At 32.4% G+C, this 27,291-nt stretch overlaps 5 protein-coding genes and 1 long non-coding RNA gene across 6 annotated transcripts; 4 read left to right on the top strand and 2 right to left on the bottom strand.

Annotated features, from left to right (window-relative positions):
• Nucleotides 1–2,067: 2,067 nt before the first annotated feature.
• On the top strand, nucleotides 2,068–4,168 carry LOC108814235 (uncharacterized). The gene is made up of 5 exons (XM_018586764.2): nucleotides 2,068–2,612; nucleotides 2,870–2,906; nucleotides 3,007–3,243; nucleotides 3,315–3,362; nucleotides 3,467–4,168. The coding sequence occupies exons 1-5, from the start codon at nucleotides 2,311–2,313 to the stop codon at nucleotides 3,962–3,964; spliced, it is 1,122 nt and encodes a 373-aa protein (XP_018442266.1). The 5' UTR covers nucleotides 2,068–2,310; the 3' UTR covers nucleotides 3,965–4,168.
• Nucleotides 4,169–4,728: 560 nt separating this feature from the next.
• On the top strand, nucleotides 4,729–5,518 carry LOC108816288 (classical arabinogalactan protein 6). The gene has a single exon (XM_018588869.2). It carries the CDS (start codon nucleotides 4,864–4,866, stop codon nucleotides 5,323–5,325), a length of 462 nt encoding a protein of 153 aa, XP_018444371.1. The 5' UTR covers nucleotides 4,729–4,863; the 3' UTR covers nucleotides 5,326–5,518.
• Nucleotides 5,519–6,883: 1,365 nt separating this feature from the next.
• LOC108818521 (uncharacterized) lies at nucleotides 6,884–8,834 on the top strand. Its single transcript, XM_018591516.2, has 3 exons — nucleotides 6,884–7,744; nucleotides 8,157–8,348; nucleotides 8,546–8,834. The coding sequence occupies exons 1-3, from the start codon at nucleotides 6,974–6,976 to the stop codon at nucleotides 8,570–8,572; spliced, it is 990 nt and encodes a 329-aa protein (XP_018447018.1). The 5' UTR covers nucleotides 6,884–6,973; the 3' UTR covers nucleotides 8,573–8,834.
• Nucleotides 8,835–15,979: 7,145 nt separating this feature from the next.
• On the top strand, nucleotides 15,980–16,505 carry LOC108816755 (early nodulin-like protein 21). The gene is made up of 2 exons (XM_018589323.2): nucleotides 15,980–16,130; nucleotides 16,219–16,505. Exons 1-2 carry the CDS (start codon nucleotides 15,980–15,982, stop codon nucleotides 16,503–16,505), a joined length of 438 nt encoding a protein of 145 aa, XP_018444825.1.
• Nucleotides 16,506–18,401: 1,896 nt separating this feature from the next.
• On the bottom strand, nucleotides 18,402–19,596 carry LOC130498136 (uncharacterized). The gene is made up of 2 exons (XR_008937062.1): nucleotides 18,782–19,596; nucleotides 18,402–18,680 (listed from the first exon to the last, which is right to left on the bottom strand). It is a non-coding gene; the product is annotated as an uncharacterized LOC130498136 (long non-coding RNA).
• Nucleotides 19,597–20,523: 927 nt separating this feature from the next.
• LOC108816813 (transcription factor MYB20) lies at nucleotides 20,524–21,772 on the bottom strand. Its single transcript, XM_018589378.2, has 3 exons — nucleotides 21,640–21,772; nucleotides 21,402–21,531; nucleotides 20,524–21,080 (listed from the first exon to the last, which is right to left on the bottom strand). Exons 1-3 carry the CDS (start codon nucleotides 21,770–21,772, stop codon nucleotides 20,540–20,542), a joined length of 804 nt encoding a protein of 267 aa, XP_018444880.1. The 3' UTR covers nucleotides 20,524–20,539.
• Between the last annotated feature and the right edge of the window lie 5,519 nt (nucleotides 21,773–27,291).

Genomic DNA, 27,291 nt, shown 5'->3' on the forward strand with positions numbered 1-27,291 from the left:
TTAGTAGAAGATCAGATATACTATTGTAATATATATTATTTAATAACCTACATATCTAGATATTTCAAATTTATTTATTATTATTATGATTGATAATTATATTTTTGACAAGATAAATATACTAATAAACATGAAATATATTAAATAAAAATATAACTAATGTTATGTAATTTAATATCTAAAAGTAAGCTTGTCGTTTATATTTTATACAATAAGTCAATCAGACAAAATAATGGAGAAGGAAGAAGAAAAGTAAATATCAGGAATGTAATAAGAAACTACATGATGAAAGTTTAACGCGTCGACAAAAAAAAAAAAAAAAAAAGTTTAACGCACGTGCATTTAACCTGGGTCCCGAATGCAATCAGTTTGTTTGTACGTAAATGACATGTTTTTGCCATCTTTTTGACTTCTATCTACTCATGAGGTTCGTCTCTCCTTCTACATGTTTATTGGGTTAGACATTATAAGAAGAAGATAAAAATAAATAAAAAATTAGATAAGAAATTATATCATTTGGTCGCACGCTAACAACCCACTTACGTTCAACTCTGATAAGTTTTTTCTGAAAATATTTGGTCGTTTAAATGTTTAGATAAGTGAATTGGTCATTTTATCCATTCATTTTATTCATAATCTAACTTTAGTGTGAATTTATAACACTAGCTAAACACAATACAGTATAACCTCTTTAAAATAATATTTTATAAATTAATATGTACTAAAATTTTCTATAAAATAATATTATAATTTAAATAATTGAGTTTTTTCAATTATTATATCGATAAAATAATAATTTTATAAATTAATAAAATTATAGTTTTAATGTAATCTCAACGTTATTAATTTATAGAGGTTTCACCGTACAATGTTTTTTTTTTTTGACATCCTATACAATATTAGTATTACGATCTAGTTGTTGACATAAGCTTGAGATAACTTGAGAGAGAAGTTATCCTATGAGATTAGGATAAGAGTTATCTATAAAGTTGTTGTTATCTTAATGAATTTAGGATTTATCTTGTGTTGTTTACCTAATAATATTAGGAGTTTGTCGTGACTATATAAAGAGATGTAACATGACTTGAGAAGTTGTGAGTTTGAGATTAATATAAGTGAGTACTTATTGAGGAATTTTTGGAGCATTGTGTTTACGTTTCAATACTAGTAAAAAGAAAAGATCTAGTAAAACAAAATTTTGTCTTTCCTTTATCAGGTATGTAAATATCACTTGTGTTTTGTTTTTGTGGGTAAAAAGGTTGTTGACAGGAAGCCCACAACGATACGGACCTCCTGGGCAAAGGTCCATGATTACAACTTTGAAAGCCCAATTCATCAAGTAAATAGATTTGGAATAATTCAGATCTCGCTTTGTAGAGGTTTGCCTTTCGTTATATAGCTTGTATGAGACTTGGTCATGCTTGTGGATGGCCTTTGTGGAGGAGACATGTAACATGTTCAGCTGTCTTTCGATTGTACCAAGTTTGTTTTTTAGTTAATTAACTTTTTCTTAGCAGGTCTGTGGTGAATCGTGATAACTTTTTTTTTCTTCTCAAACATTGTAGAAATTAGAAACTCTCACTCCTCAAGAAGAATATAAACTTAGCAAATACAATAAACATATTTACAAGCTGTCACATAAGGCGAGAGTGAAGACCCACCACTTCCAAAATTTGCTTTCCGCTACTTATACTTCATGGACCCCCACCCATGAACAATACCCGGTCTTTAATTCTTTTTATACAAATTATATCTCTATTTGCTGACAATTAATATTTATTGTTTTTATTATCTTAAATTCATTTATAGTTGTTCATATTTCGTTTTCGTAACACTTCAATTATAACATTTCATGTCCAATACCCTTTTATTACGCTGCATTATTAGTCTAAAACCCTTTTTACCTGCAAAAGGTAACCTTTTTCGAATACATGTATTTGACTTTAGAGATATAATAACTCCATTGGCAGTAAGCTCCATCTTGTCTGCAAATTTCTATACTTTTAAATCTTTTATCCTCTTTTCTTTTAAGTTACGGATTGACATTTTACAGTAGAAGAAGTCTTGTTATATATCATAGATTTCTGTTTAATTTTTAAAAACAAAAGTTGCAAACTTTAATAACAGTTTTGTTTTTATCATTTTTCTCTTCGCTTTACCATTTCAAGCGCCACTTTTTCTTCCTAAATCCTCTCTCAATCTCTCTCTCTCTCTCCGTTCCCCGATAAAGTAAAAGCTTCAATCTCAATATTTCAGTTAGCTGAAAAAAAAAAGTGTGAACAGACTGTGCGAAGCAAAAGGGACATAGAGATGGGAGGGGTGACGTCATCAGTTGCGGCGAAGTTCGCTTTCTTCCCACCGACTCCGGCGTCTTACAGGCTGATAACCGACGAAATGACCGGACTTCTTGTGATGAACCCGTTCCCTCACCGAGAGAACGTGGAGATATCAAAGCTGCCGACGCGCAGAGGAACAGAGATCGTGGCTATGTACGTGAGACACCCCATGGCTACCTCTACTCTGCTTTATTCCCACGGAAACGCAGCCGATCTGGGTCAGATGTACGAGCTCTTCATCGAATTGAGCATCCATCTCAAGGTTAATCTTATGGGGTATGATCTCAAAGTCTCTCACTCTTTCTTTCATAGTTCGTTTACTACACCATAGCTCTGTTTTATTATTTACCTCTTCTTGTCTGTAATTGTGTTCTGTTTGGTGATGTTTTTGTCTGGATATGATCAAAGTCGTAACTGAACCAATTCTGTTGGACCTGTCTTTTGAAAATTTTAACTTGGTTGTGTTCTGATTGTTTTCAGTTCGTGTCTGAAACTTTAGTTTATAATGTTTTTTTCCTTTGTTCTTATTACAGGTACGATTACTCGGGGTATGGACAATCTACTGGAAAGGTTTGTCCTTTAAGAATCAACAACGAAAAAAAAAGTATTGATAATGGATAATATAGAACTAATTATGTAATTTTTATTTTTTGATGTGCGTGACTTTTAGCCGAGTGAGCATCATACATATGCTGATATTGAAGCTGCATACAAATGTCTTGAAGAGACGTATGGAGCAAAACAGGAAGACGTGATCCTCTATGGCCAATCCGTAGGAAGTGGGCCTACGTTAGACCTCGCTGCAAGGTTACCTCAGTTAAGAGCTGTTGTTCTCCATAGCCCTATTCTTTCAGGTCTTAGAGTGATGTATCCTGTTAAGAAGACGTACTGGTTCGACATCTACAAGGTAATATCATATTTCTTTGATATGCATCATCATAAGTTTTTCAAATTTTAATAATGTTTTCTTTCTTGCAGAATATCGACAAGATCCCACTTGTGAATTGCCCTGTTCTTGTCATTCATGTGAGTTACATTACATATATCCATTTCTCTGTCTCTCTTTTTTTTTTTTGAGTTCTTGATCTTGTCTTTAACTCTTTCTCTATGTTTATTCATATTTGTTGTAGGGAACTAGTGATGAAGTTGTTGACTGTTCCCACGGGAAACAGTTATGGGAACTCTCTAAAGACAAGTACGAACCGCTTTGGCTCGAAGGTGGTAACCACTGTGATCTAGAACAGTACCCTGAATACATCAAACACCTAAAGAAGTTTATCACAACCGTAGAGAGGTCTCTCTCCTCTAGGAAGAGCACGTGCCACCAATCGGAAAACCAGAGCAGCGATGTCGAGATGCCGAGGCAGAGCGTTGATAGAAGAGAGAAACCAAGACAGAGCGTCGACAGAAGGGAGAAAGAGAAACCTCCCAAGGGTCAGTCCAAGAAGAGTAAGCTGAGAATCACTTTCGAGCAGCATTTGGACCGGTCGAGGAGGAGCGTTGACCTCCATGACAAGGCGAGGAAGAGCGTTGACCACTATAGTCATCATCATCATCATCAGAATAATCATGAGATTGAGAGAGGAAGGAAGAGTGTTGATAGATTGGATAGAGTACGGTCCGAATAAACACGGAGAAATCTACAATGCGTACATATTGTTGTTTACAGAACAAGAACATTTGATCTTGATCTTTGCATTGCAGTTCTAATGTTGATGTTTCTTTTTCTGTTTTCTTGTTTTGTTTGTGAGTTATTCTGTAGTTTTAATATTTGGAGTGTGATATTTCCTGAACTTGTGAAGCTTATGTATTAAGCAAACAATTGAGTGAGATTAGGGCTTTGCATTAGAAGGAATTCTCTAAACTCTACAGCTAAATTGTATAAACTTCAAAATCTTTTTAAATACATGTAGTGTGAATTTCTTAGAATATCTGTCAGTATAGTATTAATATAATTAGGTTTTTGTTTAAATATTAAATATTAATATATTTTATACTTAACTGAAAAATTAGCAATGTGGATATTTTAAACCTCAGCAAACTTCACCATGTAAGAGTTGTCTATGTGTGTCTTTTACCTGTATTTTTGGGTATCAGTTTGGGCTTAGTTCAACGGCACTATAAACTTTTAAAATTAAAAACCCCAAAATGTATTAACAACTCTAATTCTGATTATTCATTTTTATGAATCAAACTCAGAGGTTATATCAGTCTCAGCTGCTATAAATAGTTTTGAGTCAATAATTCAGAACTGTTTTTTTCTTCCTTAAATTTTTTTGGACAAATTATTTTAAGATACTTTCTAAAATTAGTGTATTAAATTCATTTTTCCTCTCGTATCCATCAATTTTCCTATTTTTTCTCATCTTGGAAAACATTTAAATCCACTATCCCATGTCTCGTTCTTACATCCTAAAGCTTTTGCAGTGTTTCTCCCTATAGTAAAAAGAACAAAAAAACATAATAATAGTACTGCTTTAGCTTTTGGAATATCCTCTTATTAATCTCAATAAAAACAAAAATAAAAATGGCACGCCAGTTTATCGTATTTGCTCTATTGGCTTTGACTGTTGCCACCGCTTTCGCCGCCGATGCTCCCTCAGCTTCCCCGAAGAAGTCTCCGTCTCCGACCACCGCACCAGCAACCAAGACTCCTACTGCCCCAACGAAGGCTCCTACCGCCACTCCAAAATCTTCCTCCGCTGATGCGCCTAAGTCATCTTCAGGCGCCGCTTCTCCCAAAGCATCTTCCCCTGCTGCAGGAGGACCCGCCGCCGAGGATGACTACTCTGCCTCTAGTCCCGGTGACAGCTCCGATGCACCTACCGTGTCCTCTCCGCCGGCTCCCACACCCGACAGCACATCCACTGCTGATGGCCCAAGCGACGGACCCAGTGCAGAGTCGCCAACCAGCGGTGCCGTGTCCACCGTCAAGCTCTCTGTTGCTGGCATAACAGCCGCCATCAGCTTGTTCTTTTTTTCTTTCTAAGTTAAATTAGTACATATTTTGCTTAGAAAGATTGTCGCCTAATCTTTCAACATGAGTCGTGAACTTATTATATATATACGTTTATAAGTTGAGATTAATTGGAGTTAATATAAACTCAAAAGTTAATATGAATTTTTGTTAGAAAACAATGTTTCATACTTTGTTTAATATAATAAAGTTTTGTGGAAACGCATATGATTTTTTGTGGAGATTTTAAGATGCAAGAAAAAGCGTTCAAATGAGTCAATGGAGATAGAATAGAACCAAACCCAATTGCTCTTTTTGCATGTTTGTTTGCCTCTGATTGGTTTCCTTTCTCTCTGTCAGCTTTATTGATTCATCTTCAGCTTTTTCTTTATGGCAACGTCAGAGGTCTCTGTAACTACAAAATTTATTTAAGTTTTACTTTTTACTTGAAATACTAGTCACATCCCAATTATTAACCAGGTCTTTGAGAGAGAGTAATATCCCAAAATAGCAAAATAAAAATTGTTTTCTAAACATAGCATCTTTTTATAGAAAGTCTTTCCGAAAATCTAAAAGATATTTATATCTTTGAGAATATCATTCATATTTCTCAAAATCATAACTTTCTTATATATTTTTATTGTTTTTCAAAGCACGTATAAACACGATTGCTATATCTAGTTTTTCTCTCTTGGTGAAAGCAATTGTATTGTATTTTATTAATACCAAGTAGTGGAATTTATATGCGACATCCCTCCCAAAAGTATGCTCTAGCCTATCTACGTTCAAGTAGCATTTAACCAACATTATTTTATTTACTAGAATCCACATTTTGTAAATTTGTAACCCCCCACGCCACACGTCCACACCTTTTTTTTTTGAATAAAAGAAATTGAAACTGCATAAAGGAGGGTTTACTTAAATATTGAACCCATAATATCTAACGGCGTTAAACTATATAACTTGACTAGCGACGTTAAGTAAGTTGTATGACCTTACATAGCTGCAGCCTAAAGAAAACGAAAAAGACAATATAATGCATAGAACTTTATATAGTTCACGTGAATGCTATCACAAACCAAAATCTATTGTTCTTCTACGAAAGGTGTCATCAAACTGACAGTAAATGATCATGATACTACACTGTATATCACTTCATTTGTCATTGCTGTCGGTGGTAGAAAAGTCGAAATGTATGTAAACTCTATTTATATCGGCTCGAAAAATCACAGGTGGATTGGTTTCCAAAAGAAAACCTCATGTTAAACACGTTTGATTATTTGTTAACTCATGTTAATATCCATGTTGGAGCCCCTAAATGTAATAAAGTCCCAAAGCCTTTTAATGAATCCGTGTACCTAAAGTTAAAAAGTAAAAACAAAGTGGTATTATGAAAAAGTTGAAAATAAAAATCCATAATTAATCAAAAGTCTTCTACACAAATGTATGTAATCTATCCAACCGTACTATCTTCAGACACATCCAAACAGAATCCAAGATTACAATACAGTAATCCAATAACTGATAGACACGTGTCAAAAGTACCATCACTGTCTGCTTTCCTTTCCCTCCACCTACATACTTTCTCGAGTGAGAGAGAAAAAGGAGAACAGAGAAAGAGTTAATCAAGAGTGAGAAACAAAGCTATAGAGAGAGAGAGAGAGAGAAAGAGAGATCGGAGATGTGTAGTTTAACCAGTCGTCCGACCGGCGAAGCTAAACAGAGTAAGAGAAGATCGAAGAGGATCAGGAAGAGGAAACAGATGGAATCAACTTCCATGGACAAGTCTCCTTCGAATCTTGAAACGTCTCGTAAGCAGATCAGGACAAAGACGAAAAGACCCAAGTTTCTGAGTCTCAAGCTCGAACTCAGCACTTCTCACGAGATCGAAGAGAGTCCCGGAGCCACTAAGAACAAGAAGAAGAAGAAGAAACACAAACCATCGAAACAGAGCAAGACGAAAGGAGCTGATACGACGCCGTTTGAGGAGAAGAAGAGAGCGGATACTGTAGCAGGAGGAGAGAAAGAAGAAGAGCAGTACGAAACCGTCGCAGCTTACCTCTTCAGCTCCGCCGCCACCGACAGCTCAATGTCTTCGATAAACGATCTCCTCCCTTCCTCCGCCGCCCATGTGGATTGCAGCGAAAGAAAGGATCTGTCTCCGTACGACCGCGGCGGATCGCCGTCTTCTTCGCTTTTAAAGACGGCGATGAGGAAAGGAGCGAGCAAGGAAGAGGAGACGACGGAGGAGAGGTGGGTGAGTTATTCGGAGGTTGTGGAGGAGGTAATGAGTCGGAGCGGAACTCCACGGCCAGATGGAAAGGATAGACGGCGTTCGCTGGCTCTGAAGCTTGATTACGAGCAGGTGATGGAGGCTTGGTCGGATAAAGGTACTCTTTATGTCGACGGAGAACCGCCGCAGACGGTGCCGGACTTGCATGCTTCTGCTGACGTAAGTAAAAAAGATGTCTCTACTTTTTGTCTTTTTATATATTTTAATCAACGTTTAATGTAACTAATTAAGTATTTAAGTTGACATATGTATAACCGGTGAAAATTTTAACGAGGTCACGAGTGTTCTGTCTTGATACTGTAATGATGATAAGACTGATTAAATTATTAAGCTTTGACTATACATAAATAATATAATAACCTTTTAGTAATAAGAAATAATTTGTGAAATCATGAAACCTATGACGTTATCGAATCATACGCTATACAGCTGGCAAATGTACGAGGAAACTATCTAAGATTTTATTATAGTTTTCTTTTGTTGCTTAAAACTATTTTTGTTGTAGTTTGCTATTAATAAAGCTGGTTAACAAGATTTGATATTAGGCAAGTGTGTTTTGATGGTGATTTAGGTGTTTACGGGCGGTGGAGATTCTGGAAGTTTGTGGACGGTGCCGGAGATGGAGACGACGGAGAGGTTGTGGAGAGGGCATAGAGAAGCGAGCTTGCTCCGGTATAAGGAGAAACGACAAAACCGTCTTTTCTCTAAGCGGATTCGATACGAAGTTCGTAAACTCAACGCTGAGAAACGTCCTCGTGTTAAGGTAAGCTTCTCTTGTTATCTTTTCAATAGTGTATACACGTATGGTACTGGATTTAGATTTGGGTTATGAACATTAAAGAATTATGGTTACAGTATTAGGGAACATGTAACTGACTGAACTCACCGAGAACTAGCAGAGTTTGATGCATGGAACTGCTGGTTCTAATTAGTCATTGGTTCTGGTTCATCTCTTTTCAGGGCCGGTTTGTGAAGAGAGACGATTAGTAAAACCCACTAAGAACTTGTTGTTTAGACTTGTGGTTTGTGGACATACTAGTCTATTGAAATAACCAAGCGGCAGAACCGGAGTATACCGAGACATGAAAGGTGTTGGTCTGTATAGGGGTCTCGACCAGCTCGGTTTTGCAAAACTTTCGGTTTGTTTGCAGCTCTATTATTGGAAAAGTTAACTAATTTGTACCAAATCATCTGAACAAATAATAATAACGAAAGTGGATATCAACCACGCATCATATTCTTGTTTTAATTCTTCGGCGTGTAATTAATCAGAAAATATAAGAAAACTAACTGAAAGTATGGAACTCTTTGAAAACTTAGACAAATAGATTACATGTAAACATATAAGTTTTACAACTTAGAAGAGATGTCTACATGGAATTTATATATGCATTAGGCATGATAATCCTATCGAGTTATTATTCATGGCTGATTTTATGTTTACCAATAAGTTAGCAAACAACAAATTTGCCAAATTTGTTAGTTGTTTATACGATTATAGTGGGACAAGAAGTGGAAATGTTGTTAAGATCGGATAAGCTTTTTCTCTTTGAAGGCAGGATCTTCTAACAAAAAAACACTCTTTTCTTTTTCTCTAACACCAACCATGTGTGGATATTCAACATACTCTCATATTCACGGCCACCGTCAAGCTTCGTCACTTCAACACCATCGTCTCAGGATCTACTGTGCAAGAGTGTGGACTCGCCAGAGTTGTAAGTTACCACGTTATCGTTGCGACTCCAACATACTACGCCGTCTCAAGCATCGACGGTTCTTCACAGATTCGGTTCTACAGTTATCCCATCATGCTCGTTGTTGCCAAAACTACTGTGCAAGAGTGTGGAGGCGTCAGATTTGCTCGTTATTACGTCAACGTTGCGCCTCCATCACATTACACCATCTCAAACATCGATGGTTCTTCACAGAGTAGCGACCTTCATAGCGGAGCTGTTACACAGAGACCCACCCACCCCAAAGCTTTTTACCTCTTATCCGATGTTTGCTCACACACACTCTGGTTGATCGAGAGTGATGACTGTTTGCTTAGGTCTTCGGTTACAACTTGTTGGGCTCGACACGGTAATGTTGAGTTCCGAGGTTTGGACCCAATTAAACCTTCAGCATTGTCATCAAACCTCATTTCTCCAAGCGCCTCTCGGGAGGTGAAGCTAGAGCTTGAGATTCACCTAGTCTCTTCGGTAAGCCTTATCGAGTTCAAAGTTGATCGTACTTATTTCAGCGCCAAATCAAGTCATATAGGACTTCGTTCTCTTGATATTGTCTACGGATCTGGAGCTTCTCACCTAAAGTTCTTGCCAATCATCAGTGCGACCTCTCCACATAGGTGTTTCAACGTCGTTTACGACTATCAATTGTTCTTTCGAACAATAGCCATGGGATTAAAAGTGAAGCTTCTCCTTGGGTTTCTTCATTTCGCTGAGCGTGACTCGCCCCTATATGGTTCTATTTCTAGTTGTTATTTATGGTTTTCTAGCTTCTTTCTACCGTCGAGCAGAGCTCCGGAATTGTATGTTTCAGTTGTAAACGTCGCTCTTTGAGCCTTCTTAATATAAATTTGTGTTACAAAAAAAGAACAATAGCCGTTGTTATTTTGGCTCTAAACCTGTAAGCATTGATAGTACCATCTTAAATTCACCTGTAAACCCATATGTATAAATTAGTTTTAACATCAGCAAATTTTTGTATGATTTTAGACCTTTTCATAAAACATAAATTTATCATCTTTTCCAAATTGATATTTAGAAGGGTTTTCTAGTTAATATCACAAGACCCGAGAGTGCTGTTTTCTTTTACTGACTAAAAGAAAGTTCTTGCGGATCTGATATCTGCTTATCCACTTAACCCACGACAACGAGTGAGAAGAGAGGATTCTCCAAACTAACTTTAAACAAGCAACATTTATTTTTTGAATGCATATATGCTAAATTAGTCTGGAGAGCTTCAAAGTAAAAAAAATAATATTATTAGCAGTTCGACTACTACCTTTGAGGAGAAGATTGCCGAATGTTTACGCTGTAGTTCAAACACAAGTCTAGCACATCCACAAGATTTACCTATTTAGATCCTTCAGAGAATCTGGAAAAGCCGAAATCTTCTTCTCTTTCAACACAAGAATATTACTTAGAGGATGGTAATCCAACAAACGAGATTTGATGCAACAGTATGGGTGACAAATATGACCAGACTACAACCTCTATTCACAACAATACAACGAGCACAACACATATCTTGGACAAGACTACCAGAAGGATGGCTAAAATGTAATGTGGATGGATCATATCAGGCTCAGACATTAGTAAGTATGAGTTTTTCGGGATTCTTCAGGTTACTATCATGGAGCAGGACAAGAAATTGGAACAAAAGCATAGAGTGCTTTGGAAAGTGAGGTACAGCGGTTAGCATGGCAATGCAACATGCATGGTGCAAAGGTTTTAGGAAAGTAATTATCGAGAGTGATAGTAAGATGGCTATTGATATATTAAATGATCAGTTACTTCAGTTTGCGAGACATTAGGTGGTGGCAATAAAATTTTTGATCATATCAAGTTTGTGTGGATCAACCAAGATGGAAATCGAGTGGCAGAGAGACTGGTTAAGCAAGGATTTCAACAAAATTTCTTGTACAAGTTTCATTTCATTTGCATCATGACTTTATAAACTCACATTATTAAAGCTAATAAAGTAGAGTGTTATAAAGAAAAAGAAGAAGAAGAAACCGTCCACATTTTTGAATAAAAAAAAAAGGGAAAACAAATTAAATTAGGAAAATCAAAACCCTAAACATCCAGATCACGAAAGCGAGAAGGAGAGCGAACAACGTCAGTGGAGGGTAGGAGGGCCTTATCCAGTATGTGATTAACAACGATACTGAAAGTTGCCAAGCCAATTAGGATGTAAAACTCGGCCCCTTCATGTGGCTGGTAACCAAGATAGCAACTCACGCAACACAATAGGTCGGTGAAGATAACATGTTGGATATAAACATCTCGAACCGGCCAGTTGAGTTGCTTTACAGCCATGCCTCCCGCGAACCCTCCAATCATGAAAATACAAGATTCTACGGAAGGAAATTTGTGCGAGAGTAAGAACATAAAGACCACAATATAAACGGTGATGAACGACCACCTGACTTCTCCCCTCCGGTAAGTAACTGTCGGAATCGGAACGAAAAGCGACCTTATGACCAGAATAGCGTAAAACAAGAATAATCCTGCCAAAAGAAACATGCTTTCAACTATATCCTTGTCTTCCCAACGAGTCATCTCTTTCAAACGAGGCAACGACCAGACTTCTACTAACGTTGCAGCTATACAACCAAGAGATGATACAACTATTCCGTAATATATAGACCGCGTTCTCCTACCATTCACGCCTTCAATTATCATCGTTTCAGCTCGCATAATCGATGTTGTTAACTGGTTTCTAAGGGTTTTGTTTATTGTCGTTGAACAAATATAATACTACTTACTACTTAAGGCCTCTCTAATCCTACTATTTATATACATATGCCTTCCTAATTCCAATGGGAATTCCCAAAGTTGTAATTCTGGGCCAGCATACACGGAGCCCATAAACATGGACGGTTAAGTCTACGTGAGGTTTTTGATTATCGGCAACTATTCTATTAATCCACCAAAAATACAAAACATCCTAATAAACCCGCACAAAAATCACAAAGGATAAAAACAAATCCCGAAATATAAACAAACCCATAAAAGGATAAATCCACACAATATTGAAAACTTTCCCATATAGAAAGGTGAAAATTTTGATTTAAGAAAAAAAGAAAGATAAGAAAAACCCATGAACAAGAAATATTTAGCAAAACTCAACCATAAATAGGAGATAGAAAGATATTTCTTGTTATTAGTGTAACCAACATTGTACAAGACAGAAGATGCTGTAACGGACTCTTAGCACTGTACTATAGTGAGTTCTGTAATGAAGACAGAAGATGCTCATCTTGACTGGTTTGTTTCATAATAAATGGTGGTTTTTAGCAGCTTTGTTGGTGATGATACCTTACCTTCATCAAGATATACGGGTGAATCTTTGAAATGTTTCTTGAAAATAAAAAATCTAGAAGAGGATTTGAGGAAAGACAATGTATATGCGCAAGCCAAGCCGGAGCTTATCATTTAATTCTCCATCTGAGTTATAAGCCTGAGTGGGTATCTGTTAAGGGTGCGATGAATCGTTGTTGTCTCTTTCGGTGTGTACAGTTTTTGTCATATAATATATACCTTGGACCAATGACTAAGGTTCTCAAGCAGTAGCTTGTGGCTTACGTTTCCAGAAAGAAAAGCGTTCTGGTTCAGTTTTATAATTTATTGATACGGTTCATGATATTTGATATGTAAAACAAGAGCATATATCAAAACAGAGAGAGAGAGCGAGGAGGTGCAAAAATTTAATAATCAATTTCTTCCGAGTTATTTGCTTTCAATAACAGAACATCGCAAATGTCAAAATGAAAGCATAAAAACTCTTCCCCTCGGGGATTCCCATCCTTATATATCTCTTAAACACAGACCACAAAACATATCCTTGGCTCATTTGCAGACTTCCTTTACAAGAGTGTTATATGTACAATTGCCTTCTTCGGTAGGAAACTATCCCTTAGTCCTGCATACACTAGAGATCCGATTGTAGAGACTATATTTCTTTTAACAATAAAAAAAATGTAGAAACTAGATTTTCTTCATATTTTATATTGAAAAAGGAACAAAATAAAAGAGTAAAAAACCAATCCACAGGAAAAAAAGGAAAACAAATTAACTTGGGAAAATCAAACCCTAAACATCCAGATCACGAAAGCGAGAAGGAGAGTGAACAACGTCAGTGGAGGGTAGGAGGACCTTATCCAGTATGTAATTAACAACGATACTGAGAGTTGCCATGCCAACTAGGACGTAAAAAGCCGACCCATCATGTGGCTGGAAACCCAGATAGCAACTACCGCAAAACAATAGATTAGCGAAGATAACATGTTGGATATAAACATCTCGAACCGGCCAATTGAGTTGCTTTACAGCCATGCCTCCCGCAAACACCCCAATCATGCAAATACAAAATATTATGGAATGTATTTCGTTCGAGAGTAGGAACGTAGAGACCATAAAATAAACGGTGACGTAAGACCACCGAGTGGGCTTACCCTTCCTGTAAGTAATCATCGGAATCGGAACGCAAAGCGACCTTATGACCAGAATAGCGTAAAACAAGAATGATCCTGCCAAAAGAAACGTGTCTACAACCGTAATCTTGTCTTCCCAACGAGTCATCTGTTCCGAACGAGGCGGGGACCGGACTTGTACTAACGTTGCCGCTATACAACCAAGAGATGATACAGCTATTCCGTAATATATAGACCGCGTTCTCCTACTATTCACGCCTTCAATTATCATCGTTTCAGCTCGCATTATCGATGTTGTTAACTGGTTTCTAAGGGTTTTGTTTATTGTCGTTGAACAAATTAATATGATAATACTACTTACTACTTAAGGTATCTGTAATCTTACGATTTATATACGTAGGGCTTCCTAACTCCGATGGGAATTACAAAGTTGTAATTCTACGCGTCTTTTATATTGGGCCAGCATACACGGAGCCCATAAACATGGACGGTTAAGGTTTTGATTGGTAGATCATTAGCATTAGCATTATGCTTTACATTATCCAATCAACATTTGTTACAAAAGCATTTTGAAAAACATTTACTAAATGCTAATGCTCTCTAAATGATCTCTAGCAAATGTTCTCATATGAAGTTTTTCGAATAGCATTTGTATTTACAATTTATATATTTATGAAATAAATATAATTAGTTCATTTATTTGATCTAATAATATTATAAAATAATTTTTATATCCAGAAAATGAAGTTTCATTTCTAAAGTAAATTTACAATATAATATTTTTTTAAATAGTATTTCACATTTAAAATATAATATAATTATATAAATTATATTATATTTTAAATGCGAAAATATTTTTTTAAATAGATATTTTAATTATAAATTTTATTTTTTAAACAAAATTTTCCATATAAACATAATTTTTGAAATTAGTAAATAAAATAAATTAATTATATCTCTTTTATATATTAATATATATCCAAAAATAAATTTATATTTTATTTATTTTATTTAATAATATTCAAAATTATTTTATAACCAAAATAAATTTATATTTTTAAAAATTACATTTATTTTTAAAATAATAATATTTCACATTTAAATTTTAATTTAATTTATGTTATTAATTAAGATTCATTATTTTTAATAACAAATATATTATTTATATATATTAATTAATTAACAAATATATATATATATATATATATTTATAATTAATATATATTATTTTAAATAAATATATTATATACTAACTTTTATAAAAAATAAAATTGTATACTTCTACTGCTCTACCAATCATTTAATTAGAGCATACAGCTTCTGCAACATACTGCTTCTACAGCATACTGCTACTGCTTCTTCATCTGCTGTACCAATCGAGGCCTAAGTTTACGTGTTCAAAATCAGGTTTCGATCTCCGAGCCCATAAACATGGACGGTTAATAAGAATTTAATAAAATAAAATTATGTTTTAGACAAATCATATACCCTAAACCGTTAAATTTAAAAATTAGGGTTTCACGTTTAGAATGAAAGGTTTAATATTATAGTTTATGATTAAGGATTTAGGATATATGATTTAGAGTAGGATTTGCCTAAGGATTTAACGGTTTAGGGTATAGGATTTACCTAAGGATTCATGTTTTCCTCAAGGGTTTAGTATTTAAAAATTAGGGTTTATTGTTTAGTATTTGCCGATGGATTTATCATTATTAAAAAACTATTTTTTTATAACTGCTACTATTTTTTATTTATTTAAAAACATAATTTTATTTTATTAAATTTTTATTATTTGGTTTCTTTTTTTAAAAATATCAAATCTCAAATAACTAAATCCTATTGGTGGATAAATTTAGAGATTCACCTTATGGAATGAACCATAAAGTTCAGATACATCCGTGATCTTATTAAGCTGTGAAAGCCAGAGATCGAGCTAATGACTTGTACCGGACCGGACGGGGCCAAAATCAATCTAGATATACCTGTTATTCCAAATATTCACGTAAACACTCTAATCGATATAGAGTGTTTGTTCCCGCTTGTTTTAATTTTAATCAAAAGCACTTAACCAACCACTAACATTTATCTCCCACACTACCTCCCCACTATTTCATTTCTCGTAACCAACCCGACTCTATGTCTTATAAAAACCCTAAAGTATTAACCCTAGAACCATATTCACTCCATTGTTGTTTACTCTCGGGATAAGAAAGTTAAAAAAATAGACAAGAAAGATGTTTCTTTGGCTAGTAATTGTCTTAATGGTTTCAGGTTCTGCCTCTTTAAATGAATACAAACTTCATTGGGATATTCCTCCTGCAAATGCTTCAACAAGTCTTAACGATTGGGCTTCCAGTCAACGGTTCCAAGTTGGAGACACCATTCGTAAGCATATCCTAAACCCTTAAAAAGTTTCCATCTTTTCATATCAAATTTGATTTTTTCCTTGTTTGGTTTTTATGGGGTTAAAAAGGATTCAAGTACAAAAAAGATTCGGTGATGCAAGTGACAAAGGAGGGTTATATGCAATGCAATTCGTCTCACCCAAGATTCTACTCGAATACTGGCAAGACCCGGTTCATGTTTGATCACTCAGTTCTTTACTATTTCATAAGTGGAACGTCTGGTCACTGTGAAAAAGGTCAGAAAATGATCGTCGAGGTCATGACTCACGACCGTACTACCACATCCTCAGCTCTTCCAGCTGCAATGGCCGCTTGGTTCTGTTTCTTAAGCTTCACGTTATCTCTTGTAGCTTAGTGTCAATGTTAAATTTAGGTTAATATTAGCTTGTTTATGTTTGCTGCTTCTATGATAATTTCGTTTACTTGTTCAAAAAATTTAAAGCTCATATATTTGCTAGTTGCTTACTTTTATAATTTTTTTTGTTTTTGTCAGTCCTTTTTTCATTAACAGGCCTAGTGGAGATTGTTTGACATTATAAGAAAACACACAGATTTGTTCTTCATTCCATACAAATGTTTTCATTATTACCATTACAATAAACAAATAATACTTAAAATTTCTTATAGCATTAAAACAAAACAAAAACTAACTTAAATGTGACACCCCAACCATTTTCTAGATGAGCCAAAGTGTTTGATTAGCCTTGTTCCCGCTTGTTGCATTGACAGAAACAGAGTATCAAAAGCTCTTAACCGTCCACTAACACAGTAACAGTTATCTCTTTCTCTCTTCATCTATATCTCGTAAGCAACTCGTGTTAATTTTATCGTTTCAGTGGTTGGGTTGGGCTTCCAATAAACAGTTCCATGGCGGAGATTTGTTCCTAGTTATAAGCCGAAGTTACAGGAAATCGAAATATATAAATAGATTCCAAAAATTTACATGTTTTATTATTGTTACAAAAAAAAAATATTTATTTGTTTACACACGGAGTTCAATTAAATTAATCGCACTCATTTTCTTTAAGGAAAACAACAACAGAACTATAGTAATTAATTCAATCATTGAAAAAATCCAAACACTTTACGGAAGCACATCATCGTCATTGTCTTTTATTCAAACAGCTACGATCACCATGATCTAAGTGTAAACAAATAGTATTTTTTAAACTTAATTATTTTGATCAGATCAAATCAAATCTTCTTAAGAAAAATAATACTAATAGTTATCGAAGTTTTAGTATATTTGATTACTTAATTCATATGTACAGAATAAAAATAAATGATTTGCCTGTTTTGAATGAAGTAGGTACCATTGTTTTTAATTTATTTTTTTGCAAAAGTATGTAGGTGTAATTCATTGTGGAACTCATTTTTAATTCTCAAACAGGCATAAATATTTTTCCTTCTTTCTTTTAAAACGGTGCGTCATTTTCACAAGTTTTGTTTATTATATGTTTCTACTTTCTACTCCGTAAATGTTTCTTTTAATATATGAAAGGCCGCATTGACCTAATTCACCAAACTATAAAGAACACATTTATACATATATAAACTAATGTGTTCAGAAAAAAAACTAATGTAAACAAAACTTTTGTGTCGCACATGTGGGAGGTGGGATTGGGTTTGCTATATATATATATATAGTTGCCTGTTTTATTGGAGCGTTGCAAGAATTTGTATAGAAATTCATATAAAACTACGAACAGAACTATTTGAACTGCGATGATCTATGGTGATTTTACTTTTATGGTTTTACCTATAAAACTAAAAATGATACTTTAGCTACTAATTACTATGACAAAAAATATCGTAATATACACTACAAGAAAATTGCAATATAGCTACGATATTATTTGTGGCTATTGTTAAAAATTTGTGGCTATTTAACAGATAGCTACAAATTGCCACAAAAAAATTTCGTTGAGTATAAGCTTGTGGCTATCGTTCACTTGTGGCTATTTGTAGTGGCTCTTCTACGACTTAGCTACAACATATTCTCGTAGCTAGTTTCTACAAATAGCAACAGAATGTATTTGCAGCTGTATTAGTCACAATAAGTCACAACTTTATTTGTGGCTAATTGCCAAGAATAGTGAGAAAAATATTTGTGGCTATATTAACCATAATAAGTTGTAGCTATGCAATTCTTTATAAAATAATTTTTAATAAATATCTGAATATTAATTTATGATATAATACATTTTAAACTATTTTTTATAATACAATTTTGTAATATATATCACCAATATATCTAGACAAAACAAATGATTTTATTTTATTAACAATAGTATTTATGGTTTACAAATTTAAATTGGTTTACAAACTGGTTTACAAAATAACATAAACCTATGTCTTGGATAGCCTCTTGCGCCGCCACGAGGAAGTGTATGGCTGGAGCTGAAGAGCCGTCGTGTTGCTCCGTTTTACCAAGCGCGGCGTCGCGCTAGTACACCATCACACTATGTCACGCCGTCTTTTCTTCTTCTTCCTGTTCCACCTTCTGCTTCCCGTTCTTTGGTTCTTCAACCTGAGAAAAAAAATTAAACTACAGCAGCCGTATTTGACCTTAGATAAAGACAAAGAAAAAAGTAAACAAAGACAGAGGTCAAGCAAGCCGCTTGGTCTTACCTTCAGGCAACAGCGCCAAGTCCATTGATGACTCGCCTGGATCTCAATTCCTCCGCCGCATATGGCATCTCTTCTCCGCCAGAATCCAGTTCTTGAGACGTATGTTTGACTGGATTCTCCAATCAATCTGTACTTAGATTGTTGAACAGCTTCAGAATACGTTGGATTGCTGGAGTTAAATACAATTGTTTGTATAAATTAATCAATCTTTACTCGTGCATTTGTGTTTGAGAAAGGAAGAGAAAGAAACAATTGTGAATTGAATGAGAGATATCTTCTGTTTGCAGAAGAGATGAATGAGGAGAAAGAAGAAAGAAAATGTCGGAGAGAGTAGAGAAAACCAAAAAAGTTTTTACCCTTAGATTAAAATGAAATTAATGGCTGAGATGGCAATCTTGGGAGTCATGTATTAGCCAATTAGGAGAAAGGGCGCAGATTTGGACCATTATTAAACTAATATAATCAAACGCTATAATCAATGGTGGAGATTGCCAATCCTTGCAATATGATATTAGCCAATAAAAAAACTAATAGTTTTGGTACTTTACTTTATGCACATTTAATTATATATGTATAACTACTTTGAATTCTATTATATGATACAATACTCTTTACTTTACTACTTAACACTATATTTTAGTTTTATGATTTAAAAGTTTAATAGTTGGATTTATGTTATAGTCAGGGTTTAGGGCTAAGGTTTACAGTTTCAAAATTTTGGATTTGGAAGTTAATTATAACATCTGTATGTTTTTATTTAATGTAGTTTAAAGTTTAAGCCATAAACTTGTGTAGTTTAGAGTTTGAGATTTATGAAAGAGTTTGAGGTCAAAATTTAGAGTTATGATTTAAACTTTTTTATAAACTTATAAACTTTTTAATGAGAGTTAGATCATAGTTTTAGCTATATCACAAACACTACTTTGTTATATGTTATCTAAGAAACATTGATCTATTTTGTACAAACATATATAATCTATCAATATATGTTTTGATAACTCATTCAAGAAAAACCGTATTTCTGTTTTTTTGGGTGAGATTTAAGATTTAAATTTTATTTTAAAATAAAGGTTTATGTTTGATAATATAGTTATTGTTTGAGATATGTTTGGGGTTCAAATCAAAGTGTGATATAAATTTATTTATTAAAAATTTGTTAACTATAAGTGTTGAATTTTATTTTGATATATTAATTATCATTTATTTTAAAAAGTTTTAGATTTAAGATTTAAATTTATAATTGAAAATTTTTAAACTTATAATTTAGGGTATATTTAGGGGTTACTTTTTCTTCGAATAGCCACAAAATATGTTGTGACTATATATTTCCACGATTGTGTTGTGGCTAATGGTGGGTTAGGATTTCTACAATTTACTTTGTAGCTATTTGTAGCTCATTTTCTTCAAATATCCACAAATTATATTTAGTAGCTATTTTGCCACAAAAATCCACTGATTAGCTACGAATTATAACTTTTTTAAAAGTGTGGCTATTTTGTAGCAATTTGTGGCGAAAAAACAGCAACAAATTATTTTTTGTGGCTAATTTGTAGCTAAACACAGTTTTTCTAGTAGTGATATATGCATACATGATACATGTTATATGAGAAGATTGTACTAGTACATTATCTCACACCATGCATACTCCACATCTTACATACATGAAATGAAGCTACTAATTGCTTACGATAGTTATTTTATAGATATGTTACAATGTTTTTTTTTTTGTGAAAGCTTAGATATGCTACAATGTTTATATCACATTTTATCATAAAGGAAAAGCGTATCATCAAGATTGCCGAAGAGGTCCCATGGCACCAAAGGGTCCGTCATATCCAAGTCCCATTGCTCTAAAGAGACTGAATCTCCTGCAAGATATGATGAAGATTCACTTCTTGAAATGTTGCTATATAAAGAAGAGAACGAAGAAGACGAGATAGATATCTCGTTGTCTTGCATTGCGAATAGAGATCCGATGTCTACTTCTTCTGCACATAAGGTTTTGCAGTTTTCGGCCTGAAGTTCTTTACCATTATTGGTAACTATTAATGTTTTTGATGTTTCTGCTATAATATCATCTTTCGGTTCATCCTTGGTTTCTTCTCTTACTGTGCTGGTAGAAAACATGTTTGGATTTGTTATCTGCTTAGATTCGGTTTGATCGATGATACTATTCATTGGTTCATGCGTAGCCTGATCTAAACCAAGATGTTTCATCTTCTTTTTGATCTTCGTATTCCAGTGGTTTTTTATCTCGTTATCCGTTCGACCAGGGAAATGTGAGGCAATTTTAGACCACCTGCAACGTCCAAACATTCATAAAACATGTAAGAAGCATAACTATAGCATTTATACAGCATATAACGTCATTCTATCAATAAAACTTTGTATTACAAGTCTCAACAACTAAAAAGAAAATCGTTTACGACGTGAAGGATAGATGGACATACTTATACTATATGTATAAATCCACATATATATTATTCATTTTCCCACAACCGATTCTGGCTTCGCTCAAAATAAGACACTCCCATGCACAACTATATACGGCGAACTTAGTTTTAGTTTTTAGATAACGTTTTGATATTTTAGCCCAAAAAAATAAATTCTCTTGCGGTACCTATTGCCAAGTTGAGAGTGAAGTTCCATAATCCTATCTTCTTCAGCATCAGTGAAACCACCTCTCTTGAGATCAGGTCTCAAATAATTAATCCATCTCAGTCTACAGCTCTTCCCACATCTCAACAAACCTTCATGCACATGGAAAGACTAATTAAACCCCCAAAGAGAACATAAAATGCTATATGATAATAAAATCATAATTATATATATGTTTTGGATAAAGAAATAAGTGTAACCTGCAAGTTTTGGGACGACTCTCCAGCAATGGATGCCATTGTTAAGAATGAAGTTCATGAGTCTATGATCTTCTTCTATAGTCCATGGACCTCTTTTCAATCCAATTTTTTCACAGCAAGGTTTTCTCCCCATTTATTCAGAAGCAAACTCTACTGGGTGACATTAATCAAAGTACAGCATACATATAACAGATATGATACTAGTTTAAAGCAAAGAGAGAGCTTGATGAGTTAGCCAAAAGTATAAAGAAGAGAGCTTTGAATCAAGTAATGGGCATTACCTATAAATAATCAGAGGTGAGTTGGGAAGGGCAAATATTCTCTCTTTTGACAGGTCACGTACAGGCTAAAAGACAAATAAATCCAAGTTTAAAGCATATAACACTAATAAGAGAGGCAGTAAATAATGATTGCCGAGACGATTATTAAACAAAGAGTTAGTGAGGTTGGTTTAGAATAATATGTGCTAGTCGACAAACTTCTTTTTAGCTTGTGATTCATTAATTATCAAAGTTTGAGCTAAAGCAATGCTTAAATGTATAAACAAAACAATAATTTTTACTAATTGAAAAGAAAAAGAATAATACCACTTCAAAATAAATGTTATTTTGACATTTTTCATTGAGAATATAAATTTATATAATTGACTAATACTATATTTCTATTTAATGTATGATTAATTAAATAAAAATATTGGTTATTGAAAAGGGTTAAAATTAGATTTAATTTATAAAATTACATTAGGATTGTAGAATAACATTTATTTTGAAATAAAATAAAATAAGAAACAAATAACATTTATTATGAAACATAGGAAATATTTGGAAAGTCTATTGAGATTTCCTGAGTAATAAAAACATAAACATTTCTAATCAAGTTTCCATTATCTTAAGTATTATATATATGTTTGCTTTATTGTGAAGTTCTTATTGTTGAGTTTATGATTATAAATAGTATACGATTACTTTTCATGGCAACTAAAGGAATGAACTAACTACTACTATTTTGTTAAAACAACTGGTTAATAGATAAACGATGTGAAATTTGTTTGGGATCCATCGGTCCCCTTCTTCAAAGCGTTGTGCTAATTCTGTCATCAAAGCATCTTTTATTTTTGCATTATTCTATTTATATAATAACTGGTATAAATTTGTTATGAACCTTTGAGGATTCCGTTGTTCAAAAAAAAAAAAAAAACCTTTGAGGACTCCACTTTTTAAGGAAAATGGCTTATTCTCCTATGAATTAATTGTTCCCGATTTTTTCACATACGAACTTTTAAACCATGTTAAAAACCACACGAACAACGGAAATATTGCTTATTTCCTTATAAACTAATTATTTCCAGTTTTTTCACACACAAATTTTTAAACTTGCCAAAAACCACATGAACTACGCTATTTTTAAATTACATACACAAACTATCAATTTTAAGCTAATTTCTCTAAAATCGTAAATTGTGTAATTCAAACATTAACTTAGTTTATGACAGATGTATAGCTGGTTTAATTTGGGTTGATAAAAAAGGATAATACATCATTTTGTACTTTTTTCTTTTTGTCAACTGCTCTTCTTCTTCAAAAATCATTTTACTCTTCATCATCAATTGGGAATAAAATTTATTATTTTGTAGAAGATTAAACGTTTTACATGATGGATAAAGAAAGAAGAGCAGTAACACATCGGATTGGTAAACTAGTAGTTGCTGCTCTTCTTTCTTTATGCATCATGTAAAACATTTAATCTTCTACAAAATAATAAATTTTATTCCCAATTAATGATGAAGAGTAAAACAATTTTTGAAGAAGAAGAGTAGTTGACAAAAAAAAAAAAAAAACAAAATGATGTATTATCCTTTTTTATCAACCCAAATTAAACCGGTTATACACCTGTCATAAACTAAGTTAATGTTTGAATAACACAATTTACGATTTTAGGGAATTAGCTTAAAATTGATAGTTTGTGTATGTAATTCAAAAAATATCGTAGTTCATGTGGTTTTCGGCAAAGTTTAAAGATTTGTGTGTGAAAAAACTGGAAATAATTAGTTCATAAGGGAATAAGCAATATTTCCGTTGTTCGTGTGGTTTTTAGCATGTCTTAAAAGTTCGTGTGTGAAAAAACCGGGAACAACTAGTTCGTAGAGGAATAAGCCATTTTCCCCCACTTTTTACGTCATCGTATGTTATTTTGCTTTTCAATGATTAGGCAACTTGCTTAATAAAGAAAGTCAATTTTATACTCACTTGCCATAATCTGTGATATTAATTTAATTATTTTAAATTAAATAATCGTATAACTCATTTGTGACTAAATGTGATGGCAAAAATTAAAATTATTTAAAAATTTAATGTATATGACTAAAGTCGTTTAGCATTTAATAGATCGATTTAAATTTATTTTATATGTACAAAACAATAAATTTAATAAACTCTTACCGAAAATACTACTTAAGAAACTAGTAGTTAGTAAAGTTAATCATTTACATTACATACATATTATAAGATAAATACACTGTTTATTAGAAGTTTAAAGCAGTTAATAAACTATAAATGTAAAAGTGATCCTGCATTTTTAGATTGCAATACTGCTATAGATAATTGTTTTTAACTTTATAAAAAAATTGGATCGAAATCCATATTATAAGAGACAGAAAATCAGATATTATTACTATTCAAAATATTTGATTGAAAACGTAATCTTAATTCGACACAAGAATAAAATAAAAAGGCTTTGGATTAATTAAAGTTAGAGGTCGGGAAGAAAACAAGGTAAAAGAAATTAGTTGTCGTGGATAAACCAACTCTTCAGGTTTAATGGGTGCATTTTATAACCTTCAACCAATTCTTCTTATTTTATTCTTATAGAATTATTTATTCTTATTTCTCTCTTTTATTTATAAGTTTTGCTTAAAAGTAACTTAAATCTCTAGCCATATAATTCTCCACTACTTTCCTAACCTATAGCATAGTACTCGTTTTCACTGCAACTTAGATATAAATGTCTCTTTGCTGTCAAAAAAAAAGATATAAATGTCTCTTTTAGAAAAAAGAAAAATGTGTCGAAATACTGAAACATTTAACCGCGCAACTTTAAGGTAAATCTCAAGCACTATATCACCCATAAATTAGTTTGAAATCGGTAATTGTCTTTGCTAGGAAATCGCTATTTTAATTAAGTATCATTCTTATTTCACCTTCTATATAGAAGAAGTACTGGTATATATTTTATCATACTAAAATAAGTTGCACAATCCCCTATATATTAAAAGAGAAATATTTAAAAAGTTGTAACTTTAAGTTTGTATTAATTAAAAATAATCCTTTCCTACGTGGCAATCAATTAGATAGTTAATTAATTCTACGTGTCAGTCTTACAATGAAATTGAAAAACATGTTGGTCCAATTCGACTTTTATATCTCACTAGGAATATTTAGTACTAATTATATGATATCTCTTATATATTATAGTTTTCATTAAACTAATTATAAATTTAATTAAAGTGTATAATTAATATTTTATTTTCTTTCCTTAAATAAAAGTTACGGAATTTCCAAATATAACTAATATATATATGACAATTAATGATTCTAATAATAAAGATTTGATAACAATCTAAATCTCCTCCATAATTTTTTGTTTAATTTTATATTATTAAAATAAATTAAACAATAAAATTAGTTAAAAATTTAAAATTTAGATTTTTTCGTATATGTTATATTTTGAATTTTTAAAAATGACAATAAATTACTAAAACTGTTAAAATTATTATGTTAAAAAATAATGATCAATGGTTTAACATTTTTATTATAAAAAGATAAACATTATTTTAAAAGCATATGAGTAAAAAGTATCATTTAATAATAAAACAAAAATATATATAGATTAAACTATATACCATATAAGATTACATAAATATTTTAATTTCAAAAAATTTAATGAATTTTCAAGAACATTTATAAATTATAAACTTATTAAATTTTTCATATTGAAGATTTTGTTATCAATGATTTAAATAATTTGTTACAAAACGATATGAATGATCATAGAACCGTATGATTATGAAATCTCATTTAATAAATAACCATCTGAAATATACTATTTATAAAATATACTATTCTTAGAAAAATAGGTTGGTCCATCTTAACTTATATTACACTTTTTATTAAACTAACTATCAAATTGATAAATAATATACAAAAGAACAATCTCGCACTTTCTTTAAATAAAAACTACGAAATTACCTAATATGATTAACGTATATATGAAAATTAATTATTATGAATAATAAATATTTGATAACAATTTTTGTATCTTAGTTCTTTCTTAAAAAGAATTTTATATTATTAAAAGATATTAAACAGTCGATAATATAGTTTTAATTTGGTATAAACAATACAAACTGAATGTATGTGATTTTATAAAAACCGTAGGATTTGGATATAGTTTGATTTATAACCGATTAAACTGAAACATGTAAATACATGTATATTTATAACAGCACATGAAATTCCTATTTGTTACATGAATTGAACTATAATTATAATTTGTAAATCACTTGAATCACTTGAACTATAATTAAGTAATAATTTACTGCAATTGAGATTTTTTATTTTCTTAGTCTTTTTTGATCTTTTTGCTTATTTTAACAGTAACTAAATTGAAGTTAAGATTATAAATTTGATGGACAACAATTAATTGAAATTCTCAACAACTTTTTTTATCTTTAAACAAATAGAGTTGCGTTCAATAGAAATATTAATTTGATGAACACCAAATATGGAAAAATATAAAAACTTTTCTTCCATACTTCTGTTTTGTTTTTTTCAAAATTTAGAGTTTGACATTAATTCTAGATTTGATTATTTTATTAGATGATAGAAGCCTTTTTATTTTTTCTATTTAAATATATAATATTTTATAACAAATGACTTTTTAACAACATGACTCTAAAATTCGTATAATATATAATATGATCTCAAACTAAATAATTATGTTTTTTGATATAAAATTGAATAAACTGAAAACCGACAGTATATAAACCAAATCGAACCAAAGTAAATATGGATTTAAAATAGTAGTTATATTTTAATAACCGAAATACCGACAAAACCGAACCGAACTGAAACCTGATATTCAGATTGAACATCCCTAATCCAAATGAAACCGAATTATAATTTAATTTTTCAAAATATAGTAAAATAATAACTTCATCCCGCGCAAGGCGCGGATCTTATCCTAATAACAAAGTAATTAAGAGGAACAATTTGCATTAAGATACTAATGCACGAAGGAATATTCTCAAGGTACTTAAAAACATGCATATACTCAATACGGATCAAACATGTAGCAAACTTTCTAAATAAGAATAGATCAATCTGAAAAATTATTAGGCTATATGTCATCGTCTATTATAATCTTTAGGTGCCAACCAAAATATGATATACAAGAAAAAGCCATCTCATGTATCCAAATTGTAATAGTTTTTGTTCGTTGAATACTCATGTGAACATTCAATTTGCATTAAACTACTAAATAAAACTAGGTCATCGGGGGTAATTATATATACGAGTATATGACGTCAAAATAAAATTGTATTGATCATCGACGTAGATATAGTGAGGTTTCTATTTCGTAGATCTTACATTACTA

This window comes from Raphanus sativus, chromosome 7, assembly GCF_000801105.2.
Source record: "Raphanus sativus cultivar WK10039 chromosome 7, ASM80110v3, whole genome shotgun sequence".
NCBI classification, from domain to species: Eukaryota; Viridiplantae; Streptophyta; class Magnoliopsida; order Brassicales; family Brassicaceae; genus Raphanus; species Raphanus sativus.

Coding starts and splice junctions, on each gene's coding strand:
- LOC108816813 (XM_018589378.2), bottom strand. CDS start 21,772: ATGGGGAGAAAACCTTGCTGTGAAAAAATTGGATTGAAAAGAGGTCCA. Junction 21,532..21,639: donor AGTCGTCCCAAAACTTGCAG/GTTACACTTATT, acceptor ATGTGCATGAAG/GTTTGTTGAGATGTGGGAAG. Junction 21,081..21,401: donor CACTCTCAACTTGGCAATAG/GTACCGCAAGAG, acceptor TGGACGTTGCAG/GTGGTCTAAAATTGCCTCAC.
- LOC108818521 (XM_018591516.2), top strand. CDS start 6,974: ATGTGTAGTTTAACCAGTCGTCCGACCGGCGAAGCTAAACAGAGTAAG. Junction 7,745..8,156: donor ACTTGCATGCTTCTGCTGAC/GTAAGTAAAAAA, acceptor ATGGTGATTTAG/GTGTTTACGGGCGGTGGAGA. Junction 8,349..8,545: donor AGAAACGTCCTCGTGTTAAG/GTAAGCTTCTCT, acceptor ATCTCTTTTCAG/GGCCGGTTTGTGAAGAGAGA.
- LOC108816755 (XM_018589323.2), top strand. CDS start 15,980: ATGTTTCTTTGGCTAGTAATTGTCTTAATGGTTTCAGGTTCTGCCTCT. Junction 16,131..16,218: donor CCAAGTTGGAGACACCATTC/GTAAGCATATCC, acceptor GGGGTTAAAAAG/GATTCAAGTACAAAAAAGAT.
- LOC108816288 (XM_018588869.2), top strand. CDS start 4,864: ATGGCACGCCAGTTTATCGTATTTGCTCTATTGGCTTTGACTGTTGCC.
- LOC108814235 (XM_018586764.2), top strand. CDS start 2,311: ATGGGAGGGGTGACGTCATCAGTTGCGGCGAAGTTCGCTTTCTTCCCA. Junction 2,613..2,869: donor CTCAAGGTTAATCTTATGGG/GTATGATCTCAA, acceptor TTCTTATTACAG/GTACGATTACTCGGGGTATG. Junction 3,244..3,314: donor ACTGGTTCGACATCTACAAG/GTAATATCATAT, acceptor TCTTTCTTGCAG/AATATCGACAAGATCCCACT.